The following is a 21,637-nucleotide window of genomic DNA, read 5'->3' as shown; positions in this document are numbered from 1 at the left end:
GCATCTTGCTCAAACTCTTGCAAATGTCAGCTCCATCACTAGTCTGGTACTTTTTTGAGTCAGACCAGAGCACCTTGCAAGTTAGATATGAAAGATTTACTGAATTTGGAATGTCCTGCTGCTTGGGACTCTTAGCTTTCTTCAGGCACCAGACCAAAATATTTTTTATCCAGGTTTAAAGTCATGGTGACCATGTTTTTGCAGTTTTTGTAAAATGGTTTGCTTCTATAACAGTTTTATGAAGGTCCCGTTGGGCTGCTCGGTGTTAGTTTATGCTGTTTGTATGCCCTGGGTGTATTTAACAGCCTGCTTTTTATGCTGTTGTTTAGTTTTGTTGCATTGTTTTGTTGTATGGTTTTAGCTTGTGAAGGTTTTAGCTGTCTCTTGGGAGAGGCCACTTATAACTTATCTTAATATTAAACCTCTAAACTTTTCAAATTTGAAAGAGAGATGTAAGCAATTACTTGTACTGATGTCTGTGGGTTCAATGAGAAGTGTTAAAATGTTCTAATAATTAAATTTTCTAAGAAATTATATTTTTGTTATTAAAACAGACTTATTTATTTACTTTGATTAAATTGATTCAGCGACTGATCTACTTCAGCTCATTTATGAAATTAAACTCCCCAAAGATTACATACACATTAGTAACATCAATTAGCAAAAGTGTCAAATAACTTTAACAAGAGTACACACACTAGGAAAGAATTTTAGAAAAGTGACTATGCATTTTATATAAGACCAATGTTCGATTTGTAAAGTTCCAAGGAATAATTAGTTCCCCTCAGAAAATATATATTAATTTGTTGCCTCACCAAAGAAAATCCAGCATGTAAACAAGAAACCCAACCTTCTCAAAACTATCCATGCATCCAAAACTTCTAAAAATTTAAATATTATTTTTCTTATGCTGCATAAGAACACCGTTGCATTCCTGGGCAACCTAAAAACAAAGTTACAATTTTTAAAAAATTAATCCAAAAGGATCTTTTTAACTTTATATTTTACTTTGGCTGCTTTTTAATAGCTTAATAGTCCTGGCACAGGGTGATAGCAGCAGTGGTCCTCCATTTGAATGAATGGCTCATTCAAAAAAGTGGCCTTGTATGAATGAAAGCTGTCTCCTCCCCCCCCCCCCCCCCCCCCCCGGAAAATAGCACAACACGAATGGACATATAGCATAGGATCCAGGCCAATGTCTGCATTCTAAAATAACTATTCTGAAAGAAGCACAGATTCTGACATGATATCTGTTCTAGCAGATATTTCCAGTACTGTGGAATTTCAGTATTTGGGGAGTAGTTTTTTTTTTAAAAAAAAAAAACCTCTGCAAAGTTAATACAGCAAATAGCAAAGAAGCTCAAATAAATTAACCCAGAAACTTAAGATAAAAATTCTGATAGGATGATATAAAATAGAAAAGACTTAATGAAAATTGTAGTCGTTTCATTGTCAGAAGCTTTATATGCGAAAAAACGGAATGTGTGGCTGTATCAAAAGATAAATCAATATTCTGGGAGTCAGATACCAGAATTAGGCAAACACTTATTGATAGTACAGTTTGGGAGATCTTTTCTGTATGGTCTTTAATATCACAGTCACTTTCTTCCAAAACTGATCAGAAACCCCAAAATCTTAAGAGAACATTGTCACTGAATATCAGCATTATTACCTACTAGAAATGTAAATGTGGTCATCACTGACCACCATTTAATAATATTGCCAAATTTACGTAAAATTCTTACTTTACAAAGGTAATATTTTTGCTGAGAAACAAGAAGTGCTCCCGGCAGATTTTTCAGAAACATGAAAGTGCTTTGTTTTACATAATACCTAAATATTCCAGACGCAAAAAGTGCTTACCTGTATGTTTTCTTTGTGAGTTACAATAATTGTTTTTATTCAATTAACAGGGCATACCAATTAGGATTGTAGGCTGTGCCAACTCTGTTTCTATGGATAATCATGGCTAAACCATTTCTTTGTAGGGGGAACACAGCTAGTGAGCGGGTAAAAAGTATTTGATACTATGTAAGCCAAGCGTTCATGTGTGAAGCTGAAACTAAATGCACCCCTAAATACATGTTGATCATGATGGAGGAATGCAGCCCAGCTACAGCATCTTGTTTGTGCTGACCTTTAATTAGCTTTGTAAATCAGGACTCATGAGAGTCATTTCACTAATAGACATCTTACCTTGTGGATGAGTGGTACAGATGCATATTAGCTCCTTTGTTTTATATCTTACATATATGATGTATCAATGAGTCAAAGGATGAAACATTTTCATTGACCTACAGATGGTGGTAGAAAATTTCCCCTTTTTAAACATGGGTAGTATGTTCTGTTTTTCTTTGGACAAGTATGACAGAGACAGTCCTTGGCTTCCCTGGGAAATTGCCGCATAAAGAAACACCAGTCTACACATTTTGACAAGCCTAAAATGACTGTTCTAGGATAAAAACCACATGAAAAAACATTCTGATCAAAATACTGAATAAGTTAAACTTCTTATTCATGGCTCATCTCTCAGAATATAGACAGTTTTCCAAATTAAGGACCAATCTGCAGACATAATGAGAGCCCCCCCTTCCCCACTTAAAACCCTGAAAGCAAAGATGAGGGTAACTATAGTTCATATCTTGATAACTTCTCCAAATAGGGTTGAGGTCAGCTCTTGGTGTTTCCAAAAAGACATTTAAAATATCTTATTAGATCATAAGATTAACACTGGTGTGCATTTAAATATTTTAAATATTTTTCTACAGCTTACTGGAGATGGCCTAACCTTAGAAGCCAAGAATCTCCTTCAAAATACTTCTATGGTTTGCTTTTGGAGACCTGATTCACCTGGACAGGCTTCCTAGTGCAAATTCTGACAGTGTGAGGCCAGTGACAGCTAAAGGGAATGTAAAAAACAGAGTGATAGTGCATTTTCAATCTGACCCATCCAATGGGTATCTAAGGGAAGCAGAGGGGGCATATGATCCAGGCGCCATTCACCTGAGTCATGTGGGGGGTGCACTTTGGCCACCTGCCCCTTCCTTTTCTCCGCCCATGCATTCAGCCCCAGCTAAACTCCCCCCACCTCCCATGTTACCAGCCATGGTGCCACTTGGAGGAATTGAGGAAAGTGGCATTTTAAAATGACCTTATGTTCTTCTGTCCCTCCAACAGACGCCACATCTAGCAACACACTGGGGGATGAAACATGGAGCTGCTTGGAGGGACAGAGGAAATTTTAAAATGTACCTAAGTTTCCTCTGTCCCTCCAAGAAGCATCATGGTTAGGCTGGCAATACACTGGGGGCTGAGGTACAGCACTGCTAGGAGGGATGGTGGAAAGCTAGGTGCATTTTAAATTACAGCTACTTTTCCTCCAAGACTCCATCCAAGCGGCACCATGGCTTGCAACACACTGGAGGTAGAGTCAAGGCCTTGTTCTTTCCCCCAGTGTGTTGCCAGCCTTGGCAGCACTCAGATAGCGCCTTGGATGAAAGGTTTGTTGATTTTTTTTGGTGGGAGTGGGGGGAGTTTGGAAGAGGGTGCAATAGGGAGCAGGGGGAGTTCAGCCGGGGGATGGGTGCAGGGGGGCGTGGGACAGACCTTGGGCACCATTTTGTAACAATATGCAACTGGATCTATCTTGCAGAAGATAAGGCTCTTCCATACCATTTTGTTTACCTCCAGCTATGATTTCAAAGACATGTATTTCTAAATAATGATAACTGGCACTTCTATAGCTCCAGTAGATGTCTGTTATAGTCTTAAATGGCTATTAAAGGAAAGTTCTTTTGAATTTGAGATTTTGGAGAATGAGTAGACGATAATTCACTGAGTTCTTTATTCCAGTGATCTGTTTAGAAAGAAATAACACCTAATTATCTGGAACCACATGTCCTTTCTTTTAAGTACCATTTACTTAATCTGCAAACAAAACAAAACTATATTGAGGTGGTAACAAGAGGCATGCACCGAAAAGGCTAAACCTTTTCCTGCTGTCAGTGCATGTCAAAAAAATTTAATCTGTTGTTTTTTACTTTATTGTTATAGCTAAATCCTTGAAAACTTGTTATAGTATTACATTTATTATGTATTGTCACATTTGTTATATTGTTATGAGCTTGTTATATCTTTTTAACAGCTAAATCCTCAAAAACTTGATCATGATAGAGGAATAATACAATCTAAAATCACATCACTGAACTAACTGCTCAACTGATAGGCACTGTTACGCAGAATCTGTTTTCCAATTGTGCAGCTTCCTGAAGCTGGTCCTCTTACAATGACCCACAGACTTCATATATTTCTTCCATTGTATAAAAGACAGAGGGGACCTTGTAGTTGATGGTCCAAGTTTTTCCTCCTGTTGTTGCCCCTTGACAACCAGAGCAGCTCTAAGAGATACTTTAACTGAAGAAAGCAGCTACCAGTTAATGGGTAAGTGTTCCACCCACCCGTGTCAGTCAAATGGCACTGCAAAAAAAGAGGGGGTGTGGCAATAAAAGGGCAGCGTCTCTGGTGGGACGAGCCTTTACAGCAAGAGGACGTGTGAAGCAGAGCAACTCAAGGCATTTCCCATTCCATATCAGAAGCAGACTCTAGGGCTGAAACAAGATCCAGGCTCCAATAAAATGGACTACATCCAGGCATTTGAGAAGCTTCAGACAGCTGCAGCTAGGATGAGAAGTCTCATAGTACAGCTTTAAACAAGAAAATGTTGTCTAAAATCTAAGCCAGCTCTTACCTAGAACCGAGTTGAACAAGCCTCAAGGACATGAACAACATTGCTGACATCTCTCGGAAGAGCTGCCCAGACAGCTCAATGCTTGAAGGAAATCCAGTTTCAAGGCTTTGTATCAGACCTGGCTGTGTGGAAGAGTTTGAAGAAATTAAGAAGCCCACCTCAAGTACTGCGGGGGTTCAAGCCAGCTTGGAACAATGCCAGGTGAGCAACTGCAGTGAAGCTCCTCTCTCCAGCAACGACACCCCCACAAGTCAAAGTTCCCTGCAGTGCCACTTTGTCAGTCTAAAGCAGCAGATGGCCAGGCAGAAGGCAGAGTATGAAGCTAAGATTACAAGGTAAAAGTTCAATCTTTGAATGCTCTACAACTGTTGTGTTTGAGTTTATCGGATATCACTGCAATGAAAAGAAAAATAAGACATACTGGCTCACAAATACTAATTTCAGCTACACTTCGTTAAAATTCTAATCAGAATTAAAATAATTTTTTCTCTCTTCTACTTTGGGTAAGAGCTATGGATTAAATTGGCTAGAGCTTTTCTAAAAGACCCATTTGCATGACTGCATTTTGCCCACTGGAGCCAGGAGTATGTACAGTGTGATATTATTTACATTCAAATGAAACTAACTGCCTGAGTAAATGCTTCTTGGAGCAGAAGGAGAAAATAGTATTTTTTTTTGTCTTTACCACATTCTCTTAATTTCTACCACTTAAACTGGGCAGTTATACCAAAGTGACTGCAATCATGGAAATTTGTTCATTTCAAATGGTGATGGGCATGGCAGTTATAAAAACTTTCCTGTCAGATTATACTCTAATCATGCCTTTAGAGCACGCTAGACTAGGGCAACATATTCTTCTTAGAAGATAAAGTTGCCTCTCCTATTTATATTACTTAGAGCTCAAAAGAGCGTTTGAAAACTACTACACTTCACAAATAACTGTATTTCAAGATACAATCAAGAAAAGAGGGTTGCAAAGCTACCACATCTGTTTTTTACCAACAGCTTGGAGCAGCAGAACAAAGAACTGCAGTTAGAGATTAAGGATCTGCATTCAAAACTGGGTCAGCAACGGAAGTGGTATCATTTGGTAGAGATTAAAATACGCAATGCAGAAAGGGCTCGGGAAGATGCGGAGAGAAGAAATGCAACTCTTCAGAGGGAAATGGAACAGTTTTTTGATACTTTTGGAGAATTAACAAAAGAACTGAAGGCTCCAGAGCAAAATGCTCAGAGTTTTTAGAAACAGGCCTCCATCTCAATAGAAGAAATCTGTTCTATAACTCTTCCAATCTATATGCAAAGGTGAATTTTTCCTCCAAATATTAACATTTTGACCCTTTCTCTTGCTTACATTTTTAAATACATTAAATACTTAAATACTCTGTCAAAGAGTGCAACATGCAGTTGCTTAGTCTGCATTCTTACTGTAGAGTCAAACTGCAGAAATGTGGATTTTTAACACTAAAAGTAACATGGAAAAAAGAACAGGGGAGACTTGGTATTAAGGAAGAATTAGAATGTTGAGGAACATTTTGAGGTACATTTTGGAAATTTGGAATGTTGAGGTACATTTTGGAAAAGTGCAAGGGGGTTGTGTATCTTCAAAGGAAGGCTAGGAAGAAAAGGATAGAGAAAAGATGCTAGGGAAGAAATGTCATATTTGGGGGAGGAATGCTTTGGTTTCTGCAATGCTGCTGATAGGATTTCTTTTTTGGAGAAACTCCTTTGCTACAAAATAGGCTATATTAATGATTGCTTTTTGTGCAGACCCTATGTAACAATCCCACTCCCCATACAAACTCTGGAGCCCTGTCAGGATACCATGGCATTACTTCACACTGCACATTTTAAAGCTTCAAGCAGAATGGCTTAAGGTCATGCTGCATAAAAATGAAGGTCTGTTTTCTGCCTCTACATTGAAGTTATGGAAATTGTGCTGTATGACACACAAAGCCACTATTATGAAAGAAACCACTCAGGGAACAGTTTGCTGCACTTTGAGGGCAGGGGGTCTGGATGAAATCCAGATGTACTGACTTATTTGTTGTGGATGACCCCCCTCCCCCCAATAAGGCCCATCTTGCACTGAGAACTCTGGAAACTAAAAACTCTGACTTTCTACAGTCAATGTGACTTTCACAGTTCAAAATCTGAAAAAAAAAATAATACAGGGCAAGTGATCAAAGATTTTCCTTCTAATGGAGTGCAAGTGTAAGCTTCAGTTGGGTCCTCAAGCTTGAATCCTGGAAAGCATACTAAGATTGCAACAGCTTATCCTTGGGTTACTGGGAAGGACTGTAATTCTCTATTAAGTTAGAAGTGCAATTTTTTGTTGTTTTCTGAAATGAATTCATGCTTCTCACTTATGACTGACTTGGCTAGATGTCCATGCTGTGTGCTGTAATGCAGACCATCCAAAGAAACTGGAGAAATAAAAAAAAGATTAATCTGCCTCTCACTCTCTCATTTTATACTTTTTTGTGACAAAGAAAAGGCTTTTGAATGTATTTTTGAAATATACACAGTCCATCAATGTGCCTAATCTATTTCAAACATTGAATGTTACTAATTTGCATAAATAAGAACCAGTGAAAATAATACTGTCACTGGATCAAGTAGCCCATGCCTTTAAATACTCAGTGACATTACTGCAGCATTTGTACCCTTGTTTTGCATGATCTATCTGGAATAACACATCAGATCTTGAGTTTTCTGATAATTTTTGAAAACCAAGCAATTAAGGCAAGACTTTATGAGAACGTCTACCAACACCCCCTCAAATATACCATTACAAGCATGAAAAGTTTGACTGTAAGACACAGACACCAACACAACAGAATTCTTACATACACTTTAACTCCACATTTATTTCATTTTTACAGTGGTTTTATTATTGATGCTGTAAGACAAGACTATTGGGAAAAATGACAACCCAAATTTAAGAAATGCCAGAAGCTTTCACTTAGAAGTTCACTAACAATAACGTTCTTTTCAAAAATTGAGTTCCGTTGGGGGAGGCCACTAATCTTTTTGAAGTTACCATGAAACACATCCATTTTCCACAGAGCATTTCCTTATTGCACAAGCATCAAGAATGAAATGTCAGAGTCTCATTTAGTAGGCAGAACAAGTAATTTTATATACGCAAATATTTAGACTTCGAAGGATTTGTCTGAAAACACATCTCAAACTGACTGAAAATAAACAGGCAGAGACTCCAAACAGGATACAGATATTAGGGCTTGATGCTATTTTTCTGTGATAATTTGTAAATGCAATTATGTGAATACAGGCACATACACAGCAACACACATTTACAGGAAATAAACAATACTGTAGAGATGAAGGCTTATGAAAAAGATTATAAAATGCCGATATGAAGAAAAATTTAAGGCCATTTTTAGAAAACATTTAACACACAGCATTGAACAAGTCACCCACTTCAAGTTACAGGCATTATGTATTGGGACATCCTATGTAAGTACCCCTGTAATGAATGAGAGCTACTGAAATTAGTGTATCTTGGCAGAAGTTACACAGAACAACATTCTCATTATTTATTTTCCAACGCACGCAATCAAATTATTTCCGGAGTGTCTAGTGTCACTGGGACCAGGAGGGAAATACCCAAGAAATTCTAGTGGCTGAAGTTTCTATCTTTAACTAATATGGCTATCTTAATCTCTATCATGACAATCTTTGGGCTGGTTTACAAACCACTTTTGGTGCTTCTTTTCAACCCACAGAAATGTTTTGGGGCTTACTGACTGTAAACACCCAGTGATGTGATTACCTGGATGCTCACTAGGGATGTAGCCCCTAGACTTAGAACATCACAGCCAATGCTCCAAAAACGTGCCAAACCAACTTTTAAGGTCATGTGCACTGACCATTTGAAAGCCCTAGTGACATTTTAGAATAGTCACCCAGACCATTATCATTTACCACTATCAAATATTTCAATTTTCCAAAAGAAAAATCATTGGCAAAATGCTCAAAAATTTCTCTAAAAAACCTTAAAACAGTTTTACTGCACTGAATGGCATTGCATAATGCCTTTAAGAATTTACTGACTTTAAAAAAAGTATAAAACTTAAATTTACTAGTAATGCCTGGCCTTTGAATGTAGGTTTACTACATTTCTCAGCAAAAATCTCAAAAGAAGCAACAGTCCTTCTGTAGAAATCTACCCTTTCTGTAATAATCCATATTTTTTGAAAAGCAAATCCTCAAAATGCTGGAAAAGCACTACAGCTAAATGCAAATGACCAGCCATTTAAAAATACATGTATATAAAATGTCAACCATATTGCTATGCCAACTTTAGTTGAAAAATTCATCTAGGCATCAAAAAGTCATTACAAAATTGTGCACATCGGTTTTTGTTTTAGTCACCACTTATTTCCCCTAGAAGATTATAGCACCTCATTGTATTATCTGCTTTGAGAAAGCAAGTATACAGCTTCAGCAACCAGTTAAATATGGTCATCCTTAACACACACAGTTCACCTTCATTATGATGAAGGATGATGAATCTGTTCTCTGTATTTCAATCTAAGGCACACAGTGCAGCACTAAAGCCCTATCTCTGCAAACATGCATGTGAACATGTAACAGGGGGACCAGGGCTTTTCAGGGAAATTAGATCCTCTCTTTAGACAGTTTTAACTTATGCAATCTATAGTGTATATACAATAAGGGGCTTGAATCCCTACAAGGTTCTCTGGGTACCACAAGACTATAACAGCAAAAACCTAACTTATTGAGGAATAGCAAAAAAAGATGGTTAATAAAACGAAACGCTACAATCAAGGCTCCGATTGCTCAACTCCACAGAATTTGAAATGTACCTTTATTCTGGAGAAAACAAATATACCCAGCTAATGTTTAGAGCACATTAAGTTTTAATCCATTAAAATGTATGCCCCAAACTTTTGAAAATAGTTTCGTTGTTAAAAGTGATATGCTGGTTCTAGAGCCAGAGTCCGCCCCATTCCCTCAAACCCCACAAAGGGCCTGATGCAGTCCACTCTGTGTTCAATGCCCACCAGTGCAGGGATTCTCCTCCTGCACAGGGCACATGAAAGTCCAATTTCCCTCTCATTCACTCCATGGCATGCGTGTGCATTCGGCATGTCAGCCTTTTACAGGAAATTAGAAGCTTGAGAGTACCTTCCATATCCCCATCCAGTTTTATCCCTTTGTTTAGGGAAGGAATGTGAGCTCATAGCTTGTTTCCTTGATACAGCAGAAGGAGCAAACTAGATAATATAGGAAAGATGCACAAGCTTCTTGCTTCCATATAATCTGGTGTGATATTCATGTTGATGTCCACGCACAAATACCTCAAGTGGGTAGGAAAATATGGCTCTCATGCCCCATGTCAAGACCTCCATTCAGAGGCATTTCATTTGCAAGTAACTGAAGTCTATATACTTTCAATATGTAAAAATAGTGTAACAATAGAAAGGAGGCATGGTTGTGTTTAGAAGAATCCTAAAGTGCTTCAAAAATAAGTAATGAAACTAATTGCTGTGCAAAAATGCAGGCACTCTTTCAGAAAAATGAAGAAGCAGCATGACAAAGTAAAAAGTTTTGTCTTAAATACATACAAATTTTAAAACCTTAAATACACTTTAAGTTTTTTTTCTTTTTTAGTCAATTCTGAATATGGGAATAGATTGAATTTGGGAACCAACTTCCAAGACAATATTTGTTTTTTATTTTTAAAAATTCATAAAGGTATTGAAATGGATGACATAGGTTTTTCTATAAAACCCACAAGACTCAACATCATAAATATAAATTATAATTGTTTTGTAGCTCAACAATAAGAATGTGGGGGTCTCCTCTTGACTTGCAAAGATATTAAGAGAAGATGGCTTATAATTTTCTATTATAAGAGATTATCAACATGCATAGAGGCCAAAACACAGCATTTATTACATAAATGTTTTTTATAAAGAGAACTTAACAAATTATCTTAAATTTTGGTTCACTGTTAGTCAGACCCACATGTAAAAAAGTGATATCAATACAATTCATGGTGAAGTAATGAATTTCACGATCAGGTAAGTCAGCTGTGGGAATTTAACCTGAGTCCAAGTTCTGTATCTGGAAGCAGATGTGCATATCACATTCATTTCAAGTAAAATATTTAAGTGTGCACATCACCAGAAAAGAACTTGGCTCTAACAGTATCACTAAGCTTAGCATCAAGCCCTGATCAATTCCATAATACATACATTGACTTCATCTATTATGTGTGGCATTTACAGACACTATTAGATTTTGGATTTACAAGGATCAATCAAGATTTTTCAACAGTTCTGCCTCTACTTGTGACCCATTTACTTTCTATATTGCTGCAAGACTGAGCCAATAGTCCAAGTAGCAGGGTCAAGAAAGGCTGAATCTGCACTTGAAGGAAATTTTTTCAGACACTGATAAGAAATGCTTTGCAGTATACATCTTATAATAAGTTCTATGCAGTATACATCTGTCATATTATAAGAGCCATCAATTTTGTTTTGGAAAACAGTCTCAGTCTTGAGATGCTATGGCTTGGTGAGTGGAACTCAACCCAGCACACATTTACTAAATACACACATATTTTTCTTTTAAAAGTCAGACCACTAAATTGTTGTTCACACCTCTTACATACCCAGGAAACTAGATCCAAAAAATCACCAGGCTAATTCTAAATGCCCAAGGGATTTGGAAAACTGCAGCACCTGCCCCTGATAGAACACGGCAAGCATCTTTCGAAACTGAAGGCAATTAAAAAAAAGAAAAAGTCTGCCATAGAGCCCAGGGGAAAGAAAGCTGCTTCTTAAAGGGAAATATTGAGAAACCTCTGAAGGCACAGCCAATCCCAAGTTGGTACTTTGGATTCTGGTCCCTCCCTCCAAATTCATATAAAACCAGTAACAGCAGCAGAAACTGATTTAATGTTAAGCAGCCGATGCTGCAACGAGGGACTTCAAGGGATGAGTCAATGAGTGTACAAGACTTTTAAAAAAATCCTGCAGCAAATAATGCATATGGGCACTTTGTCAATTTAAAAGCAAATGATCCGGTTCAAAAAGAAACCCTTTTAACAAGGTGTAACCACCCTGTGTTCTGTAAGAATTTAAGTTTCTTCGCAGTAAGACAGCTATTTTCCAAAGGTTGTTGTATAATCTACTCAGGGCTTCCCCACACATTACAGGAAGCAGCAACAATAAACACAATTGACTGTCATGCTCTTTTTCATACTTCTGCTCTAACATGCAGCATGCATCTCCCTACTGAAAGTCCCGTATGTGTTCTTTCCCACAGCTTCCTGCAACTTACAAGGAAAAGCTCTGGTACCCCTTTGATATGCTCTGTGCAGACACATGCCTTTCTTGATATCATAAATATGCATGTTGTTCACACTGAATCATTTCCTCAAAGCACATTTTACAAATGGTTCACATTGAGAGTTGTCTCACTAATTTCTTACATGTCTCTGAGGAAATGGCAAAGGCATGTACAAAAAAACCACAGCTTTAAAATTTACTCCATGTCTGCAATGCTGTTCAACTACGTATATTTTATGTATTATTTAGAATATAGAAATTAAACATTTTAATAGCCAGTTATCTCCATTTCCCTTTTCAGGTGAGCAGTTAAGTATATTGACAAATTCTGACCATTCAAAGATTTCATAGTAATGTCAAGAGTATGGTGTAGTAGTCAGGCTCATGACAGGATTTTAGTACTTAAAGGCTGTACTCATTTACCTACACAATTCAATTCTCTTTAGAAATGTGAATATTTGAATCTCACACATACTAAAACAGAAGAGAGAAAAATCTCGAAATTAATGTACTTGAGCTAAAAAAATAAGAAGTGATATAACTGAAAAACGTTACATGCCTCAAGGCTAGAGTTTTTAAAATAACATGGATTAGTTAAAATCCATTTTGCATTTGCACTTACATTCTTTTGCGGCAACAAGATCAGTTGTGCAAATTTATGCTTCAGGCTTAGACTTCAGTCTTAATTCTTACTCATCAGTAGTCCATTCAGTCAATTACAAATCCAAAGTTAGAACTATTTGATGAGTTAGTTCTAAAATTGAGCCATTACCTATTCTTAGGAATAGTGCAGCAATAATACTCCCCAAATGCTAACGGTATTGAAAAAACAAAGAGTGGGCCACAGTGTCATATGTTCTCAGCTCTATGCCAACTGCCTTGTCACTTCAGTTCTATCCCTTCCTCATCTCTCTTAACCAGTGCTCAGCCTTCATAGGAACCACTCACAAGAACCATCACCTGCTTCACAGGGTTGCAGAACATTATCTAAATGAGAAGATAACCAGCTGCAAATTTTAATTCCATATTCATCTACTGAGTCAAAACTGCTGGAGAAGATGCTATTTTTCAAAATGGAGAGAACAAGATAACGAACTTTTAAAATACGCTTACATAACCAGAGCAGAGAAGTATGCAGCCTAAGTAGCAGGGGAATAGGTAGCTCTGAGCTGTTACAGAAATAGGTGCTGCTGAGACTCCTACAGAGTGAGAGCACAAGAGAAAAAAAATTACCAACTGAATTCCTGAAATCAAAAGCATGCTGAACGAACATACTTCAAAGTTGGTTTGGTTTTTCTGTCACAGAATACATAGGAAAGGTGTTACTGCAGATTTGAGCTGTCTTTCTTCTGAGGTCCAAAAATAAGATTTTGTTTAGACCGTGTTATGAGGCTACCCTTGGTTGCTTCTGAGAAATTCTAAGTAATACCCGCCAACATTTTGTAGATGAAAATAGTAGACTTATCTGCATGAGTGTTCGGAATTAGGAGCACATATGATTTGTGGGTTGTAATATATCAAACTAGGGGAATCACATGATTTGTATGCTCCTCTGCACAAAAATGTTCTCTGTACATGTAAAGCTTGGTCATGGGGAAAGTTTCTAACTTAGCCTTCTTTCTGACACATCTGGCTTTCCATGGGCAGCCTGATCTGGTAGTCAACTGCCAGCCAACAACAGTTCAGACTTAAATGTGTCCCAGGTAGAAGGCAGGAACTTAAAATGCATGCCACTAGCTGGCTTCAGGTGACAAAATCAATGAAAAAAGCCAAAGCCTGCAATGATACCTTTATAGCCAAGAAGTATCAAGGCAAAGAAACAGGCGATTTCACAAATTCCAGTCAGTGAATCCATGGAAAATAAGTGTAAGGATATAAGAAGGGCACAGGAATGCTAAAGTTGCTGAGCAATAAGGAGAACATGTTAAGTATATGCTTAGAAGCACATATTTCTGATTAAAATTGAGAAGCAAAATTTACAGAACAAGAGCACATCTTCCAGGCACATTAAAGCACATGTATACCTAACCCCATCTTTGATACTAACAAGCTACAACCATAGTACATAGGGCGCTTCTCCAAATAACTATCTACTCTTAGTAGTCCCGCTCCTTGGAGCAACGAAGCCAAAACCAGGTTCTTGTTTCACAACTCCCCTCTTCACATTACAAGCATTGTACTTCCCTTCCATTGACTTAATTCATGTCATAACTCATTAAGATGCACAACATGTGTGGTTTTAGTATCAACTAGATAATGGAATATGGGGGAAAGAGTATCTTAGCACGGGCACACTGACTTTCCCGGACTGCTAAACAACTGCAGCTCACACACTCAGGCTTCATCTACACAGCAAGGACTCTACGTTTTCCTGTCAGCAGTGCCAAGAATGCATACATAATAGCAATGGAATGTCCTTGTGCACACTCTTTTCCACTAACCTCCACTTCTTCTGCTCTGCCACACCATCAGAGTGTTTCGGGGGTGGGTGGGTTAAAATCTGGTAAAAGTTTAACGCATAGCAGATTATAATAATTTACTAATTACTCTGAATTCTCAGCTTGCCTTTTTTATTGCAGAGATATAGCACAAGAGTAATAACTACTGGAAAAAAAATCCCTCAAAAATCTTCCATAGGCACAGCAGGAAAAATAGTAGCTACAATGGCCAGTTAGAAGGAAAATGGCGACCCGGTGGATAGGTCCTTCAAAACTATGCACCTTACTAATATGCTTTGTTTGCATTCTTTTCACAAATATCATGCTAAGCCACATTTGAGAAAGTATGAAGATGGGGAGGGAGTGTAAATTGGAAGATTAGTGGACAATGTCATATGGATGCTCCAAAAATCTTATTGGACTTTGAAAGCCAAGGTGGAGAAAAACATCCATGTGGGTTTGGCCTTAGAATTCAATTACATTCACATACTTAGCCCAGAGCTTTCAGAGTATACACACAGTCCTCCCTTGCCTCAAAAATATTCACTCTTGATTTCCTCTTCTCACCACAATCTGCAACTTGCTTCATTTCAGAACACAATTTACAAAATAAGATGTATTAAATAAAAAATATCACAATGAAAGAAGACACCATGTTACCCTTTCATTTTCTGAATCTCACTGACAGGGAAATATCTAGTCAGTAATAAAGCTATCTAATGTTCATCTAGCTCTGAAGCTTTGGGGAGAAAAATGGAGGATGTGAAAAATTAGTTCAGGCATTTAAAGCAAAGCAAAAACTATGGCAGTTTGTTTGCTTACCTCTGTGTGAACTTAAGAGTTGTGTGCTCAACAATTATATGTATTGTCAAATGCTTTCATGGCTGGAATCAACTGGTTTTGTGGGTTTTCCAAGCTGTGCGGTTATACTAGCAAAAACTACCAGACCCATAGCCACACAACCCGGAAAACTCACAACAGCCAGTCAACAATTATAGTAAGGTAAGGTAAAATATAACTGGGATATGTATAAGGTAAAATATAACTGGAATACAGTTGTAAGCAGAATTTCTACAAGTAGCTACTTACAATACCTCGTTCTTGGGCTTCAACTTCAGCTAATACAACCACGCATAATGCGAAGAGTATAGCTGGTTCTTTACAGTTAGGAAGGCTAGAGGGAAAATCATTCCCCACAACAGGACTCCAGAAATCATGATGGTCCTGGCTAAATTGGGTCATGGAACATCAAACTCCTGTACTGCAAAGTAGCTTGCTAACAGCTTCCTCTTATCTATGCCGTGTTTGGTTAAAGTAGCAAGTGGGAATGAGAAATGGCCAGTTCTACATGCCCTAAACCCTCAGGGCAGGAGGCAGAGTAAAGATACACAGCAAGATGTTTTGGAGATGGAGTGGAGTTCAAACACTACTGAGCTGGCATGTCCCTCCTCCAGCCTCAGAGAAGGAAGGTACAAATCATACAACTTAGGTCTGCTAGGCCATCGACGCCAGCATACCCTAAGTCCTTGCCCTCATATATTTTACTATTTTAATGGGTTGTGCAACCTAATAGCCATATTAAAGGGACAGAGCTGTTCACCTCACTTTTCATGATGTCTCAATAAGATAATCTCTATTTCAACCAACCTCTCCCAAAACTTACTCCAAACTTTCACATGGTACTCCTGTTTCAGAGCTGGCACTATTAAAAGCTTCCTTTTTTCTTATCCTGAATCAGTGCAAACTCTTATATTCTGCTGCTACTATTTAGGGCAGCACAACACAGAGAGAAAATGTGGAATCATAGCGTTGGAAGGGGCCATACAGGTCATCTAGTCTAGCCCCCTGCAGAATGTTGGATCAGCCTGGAGCCTGACAAGTGTTCAGCTAGCCACTGTTTGAAGAATGTCAGAGAGGAGGAGATAACCACCTTTCTAGGAAGAAGATTCCACTGCTGAAATACTTTTACGTCCAGACCTTTCTGACCATAATTTATAAGTAACTGCATTTCTATTAGATCGTTTCAGAGGGTAGCTATATTGGTCGACAGTAGAAGAGTTAGATTCAAGTCTTTGGCTTCTTTAATTTTGTCATCTGAAGCTAGTAAGCGGCATGCAATTTCAGTTCCTGCTTTCTTATTTTAATTGTGCTAATTAGTTAATATGAATGGTGAACACCTTTACTAAAAAATTAAAGTTAAAAAAATAAATTGCCATGTTAAAAAACATACATTGCCATGCATTACTCATTTTTCTACAGCGAATAGTTCGATTTCTACACTGTCTTCAGTGTACTCAAAATTTAATTTCATAGCGGCATAGCCAATACACATGCACCTTGAAGCAGAATCCAAGTGAGAAGCTTTTCACTAGAACTCCGTACAGAAAAAAACATGTCAAACACGAATGAAGGGACAGTTGCATGTTCAATTCAGCATACTCTAGTTTTCACTGAAAACATTACCATCAAATAACCACCTTAATAAATTGGAAAATAAATAAGTAATTTTCTCTCAGATTGGTTTTTAAGCTCTAAAACAACAGTACTTACAAGCAAACTTTGGCAAAAACAAACAAAAACTCAGGAAATTTGTGTTCTCTCCCCATTTAGATGAGACATTTTATTATACAGCACGGTCAACTTAATGAATCAAACTTTAGGAGTCAAACTGTCAGGTAAATTGCTCTTTCATTTGATTTTCTCATCTAGCTCATCTCTATTATCTTTTTCTCTTTTCCTTCTCTTTAGATTTGGGACTTAATCCAATATTTTGTACTTACGATACTCTGAGGCATAATGCTTACAGGTCCATCTATTTAAAAAAATTGGGAACAAACACGGCTGAGATACAGTGAGACTTCCACACAAATGCATAGAAGTTTTTCAGCCCCCTTCCTTATCCCAGGTTTTCCCATTCCTAAAAGTTAGGGGATACTCAATGTACCATTGGCTATGATGTGGCAAGCTGAAATCAGAAAAACCCAGTATGGGTGCAGGCATATTTTTAGGATGCCCATGGAGCTATGAGGATCCCAGCTGATAAATTTACAAGGGCTCTTTGAAATATCCAACTGTTACTTTCATTGAACACATTTACTTGGAATCAAGGTCTACAGCAATTAAAGATATGTCTATGTAAATATGTCTGAGAACAGGACACTTCATTTCTTTGGAATCACAATAATCTAAGAACAAATTTACAGATGAACACACTGCTCAATGAAGGCCAACAAATTATGTTGCATATTTAAGTACAGCTTTCGCACATACAGCACAATATTTTCAAGAGAGGCAATTCACATGTTCAGCTGTGCATCAAGCAACATTATACCAATGGGTTTACATGCATATGTGAAATAGCTCCAAGACTCAATAGCAAACTCTAGAGCACATGTTTTGTCAGCTCGCAGTGGCAAACAGACAAAACCAGAAAAAGAATGCAGCAATGTATTAGAAGTAATCTGAAGGGTATTTGTTGAAGTCACTATTGCCCATGAAAGTTACACCACAAAAAACTAGTTAGTTTGTAAAGTGCTGGTGCTGGTGCCAGAAAAGAAAGGTGGCATATGCAATTTGTATTTGGTTGTTGAGAATAACAAAGATATGCCAACCTAGCACATACCCCTTTCCCATGCACACATGAGCAATTTCTCAGCATTCAGGAATAACTGGTTAAAATGCAGGATTGTTTCACCATTTTATTCTACCACACCATCTCCAATAACCAGTTTGGCAACCCACAAAGGAGCAAATTCTTTGTAAATACTTGCTGGGTGGATTTTGCTCATGATCAAGATATAACTGATTATCATTCTTTGAGCTAGAACTCTCCACCACCCCTGCCCACCCTTTCCCAATAAGCTGGCAAAAGACGTGTGTTTTCCCTTGAAATTTGCAACTGTTGATCACAGGGGGGAACAACACACAATAATATTTAAAGAATTTTCCTTAAAAATTCAGTCATTTTTTTCATGGCACAGTATTTAAAATAGTGCCTCTCACTTTTTGCAATAATAGTGCAGCCCTTCAATTTATTCTGGATGTCTGTTTAAGAGCATTTATATGATGTGTAATGGTCCCTTTAACACACAACAGAAGCAAGTCCCGGTAATGTTTACTCCAGAAGACAGGCAAACTCCAAAATCTCTTCATGACATTCATAATTGATCAGTTTTGAACTGCACAGTAGGAAAAAGAGAGGCCATCCCAGTAGGACATTTAAAAAATGGCAAGGATATCTACACATCAGAATGAATTGCTTATAAAAAGGCCAACAACATCTTAATTAAAAAAACATACACTAAATGCATAGATGCATGCAAGAGTTAAGAAAAATTCCTCCATGACATACTTTTGCTTACGCTACTTACCCCCAAAATAAAAGAATCAAAATGCACATTCAGATAAAGAGTCACATTCAGATGTGAAGACAAAGCAATAATTCACAAGCTTACTCCTTCTATGGGGAAAGCATACAAAATTATTGAGAGATGAAGAGCAAAAGGCCTCAAGAAAAGAGTGCTATGCATAAAAACAATTGCTTCTACAGTACTGAGAATTCCAGTAAGATACACCAATATGGCAAATGTCTGTTATCGCACATTTCAAAAAGAGGATATACATTCAACAACACTTACAATGGCTTTCTTTTTTGTGAAATTGTATTAGTTATGCGTATACTTCAGAAGTCTGACAAGGTATCCATGAACTCATCTGTTCATGAGTTATTTAACTGCTCACCTGATATAGGTCAAAACAGAAATAGGTTACAGTAATGTGCATATTTGTGTTGCCTCTGAAATACAAAGTTGCTTTCATTCTATAATATTAAGCAGACAGTCTTATTGCAACTGAGTAAAATCACAGGCATTACTTTAAAGGAACATGCAGAACATGGAGCTTTTCTACTTGGTTCCATACACTTATATGCAACTCAGGACCAACAGAAGCAAAAGTTTCTTTGCTAATGCTGTGTCTGCTAAACCGATCACCGGCATCCTTCAAGCGTTCCTGTCAGGGCGTCAAGGCTGCTGTCTGTATCTGAAGCCAATGTTTGTTCTGTTGACATGGATGAAATGTCATTGATAGATGATGATTGGGAAGGGCTGGTGTTGCTATTCACTGCTGCATCTGTGCTAAGTAAACCAAGCATAAGAAAATCTGAGGCAAGACATGGTTAAATATATAAGTGACACTGTTAGGATCCACAATAAATTCTACCTCACAATGCAATGGTGCATTGTTTATTTATTAAGAGAATACTTATTAAGAGAATACTTTATTAAGAAGATACAATGCAATACTGGAAGCTTCTTCCTCCAGAGCAAACAGCTGTATAGCTTCCAGTATGCATAGGAAGGAAAAGCCCCATGCTTTCAACAAAGCTAGAAAAGGGAGCCTGTATGCTATGAATGATTTAGAGACTTGATTTACAAGAGGTGCATTTCAGTTTTTCTTTCTTTTTATTACATTGTCAAAAATATGGTATTCCATATAAGCAGACTTCTCTTCTATTATGTTAAAAGTAGGACTGTCTGCACTTAATGTTCACAACAGAAAAACAAAGTTATGCTTAACTGTTCAAGCAGTACTGTGAATCATATGGTATTTGCTGTATATACAAGTTTCTAAAGGAACTTTCCAGACTTGGAGAACGAAACGTATTTCTCCTCCTTTTTTGGCTAGAAGCAGCTCAGTCAAAGGGTAGAAACAGCACCTCCTCCCCTTTATTCTATAAACTAGACAAGGCAAAATGATTAGTCATTGCCAACATTCATCACTAACACACCCCTGTGGAATGAAGCTGACGAACCTTGAGCCATTGCAGAGTGGACGTGAACATTCAACAGGCATGATTTTTTAAAATAACATATGAGCCCTGGGCATGAATCGCCTTGACAAAATCTGGGAAGAAGCTCTACATCGCTTTTTGCTTTTTGTGTGACAGAGAAAAGGGCACTTCTAGGAACGCCTGTAAAAACTGAGAGCTCTCCAGCCATGTAACAAATGAAAAGCTAGCCTATTTGCATCTTGCAGATGCATAAAGAGGCTACGTTTTGTTTTGTCTGACATTCTCTCAGTGATACCTCCTTCCTGCTCAATATTATAATTGTTTTTTTAAATATGTATTTTAGCTTGTGTTTTAATTGTTTTGGTAACTGATGAGCCAGAAGTTGGCCAAATGGTCAATTTCTTGACAAACTGCTCCAGTGCCAGTGCTGCATCCCTCCCAAGGGAAGTTAAACCCAAGGGAAGTTAAAATAGAAGGGATACCCATCTAATTAAACACCTTTACCCAACCAAACATTTTTGCCATGTCTTTGTGCTTCAATCCAGTAAAAAGAAAAAAGCAATTCCCTGAAAGACCAATAATAATATTACCATGAAGATGTTCAATCCAGGCAAATTACACTGATGAAAACAATGAGATCACTCCAGACCCAAAGTACAATAAGCTAGTAGTCAAAAACAGTATTTTTTTAAATAAATGAGGCCTAACACTAAAAACATTAATTAAGAACAATGCTTCACACTAGAAGTTCTATAAGGTTCTACAAGTAGATTTACTCGTGGTATAGTCCTTTCATGGAATTACACAGAGGTCATGAAGGGAAGAGCACATACCAGCTTCTTCTACTCATGTTGTTTTAGTACAATAAAAACACCTTTGTAATTTTAATTTTCAAGTTCACATAGGTGTAGAAGACCAGGTAGACTTATGCATTACCTACATAATTTCCCAGAAGGTCAGTCCGAAAGACAGAAAGATAGGGCTTCCATTCATCATTGTTATGCAGACACCAAACTCTGAGAAAAGGGTTAAATTCTTCCTCCATAACACCAAGGAATGCAATTACTCATTTTATTGTTATCATTAAGGATCTGATTATGGACAGAGAGCATTCCTATCCACACAATACATAATCATTCTAGGCAAGGTCGAAAAGCTTTCTGTTTTCTCCCAAGCTCTCTCCCAAGCCACGAGGAATAGCATATGTTAATCAGTGTTAGAAATATACTTAAACTCATAAATGGTCTGCATCTCGCTGGCCTCCCTTTTCCCTTCTGGCTTCTCCTTTCCCTCCTCCCTTTTCCCATCCCAACCA

General features: G+C 37.7%; 2 protein-coding genes across 5 annotated transcripts in view; one reads left to right on the top strand and one right to left on the bottom strand.

Moving 5' to 3' along the window:
• Window positions 1-4,545: 4,545 nt before the first annotated feature.
• LOC125427651 (rho GTPase-activating protein 24-like) lies at window positions 4,546-7,202 on the top strand. The gene is made up of 2 exons (XM_048487184.1): window positions 4,546-5,082; window positions 5,753-7,202. The coding sequence occupies exons 1-2, from the start codon at window positions 4,778-4,780 to the stop codon at window positions 5,988-5,990; spliced, it is 543 nt and encodes a 180-aa protein (XP_048343141.1). The 5' UTR covers window positions 4,546-4,777; the 3' UTR covers window positions 5,991-7,202.
• Window positions 7,203-7,597: 395 nt separating this feature from the next.
• Window positions 7,598-21,637, bottom strand: part of LOC125427657 (mitogen-activated protein kinase 9) — a 56,887-nt gene continuing 42,847 nt past the window's right edge. For 3 of the 4 annotated variants that reach the window (XM_048487191.1, XM_048487190.1, XM_048487193.1), the window contains one exon: window positions 7,598-19,661. In XM_048487191.1, coding sequence (XP_048343148.1) covers window positions 19,519-19,661 — 143 coding nt within the window. In that variant the 3' untranslated portion in view covers window positions 7,598-19,518. Of the gene's footprint in view, window positions 19,667-21,637 lie in introns of all 4 variants that reach the window. The other variant, XM_048487192.1, reaches the window with a different exon arrangement.

Source organism: Sphaerodactylus townsendi, linkage group LG03 (assembly GCF_021028975.2).
Source record: "Sphaerodactylus townsendi isolate TG3544 linkage group LG03, MPM_Stown_v2.3, whole genome shotgun sequence".
Lineage (NCBI taxonomy): Eukaryota > Metazoa > Chordata > Lepidosauria > Squamata > Sphaerodactylidae > Sphaerodactylus > Sphaerodactylus townsendi.
The sequence above is the reverse complement of the archived record's forward strand: the minus strand, read 5'-3'. Positions and strand labels throughout refer to the sequence as shown.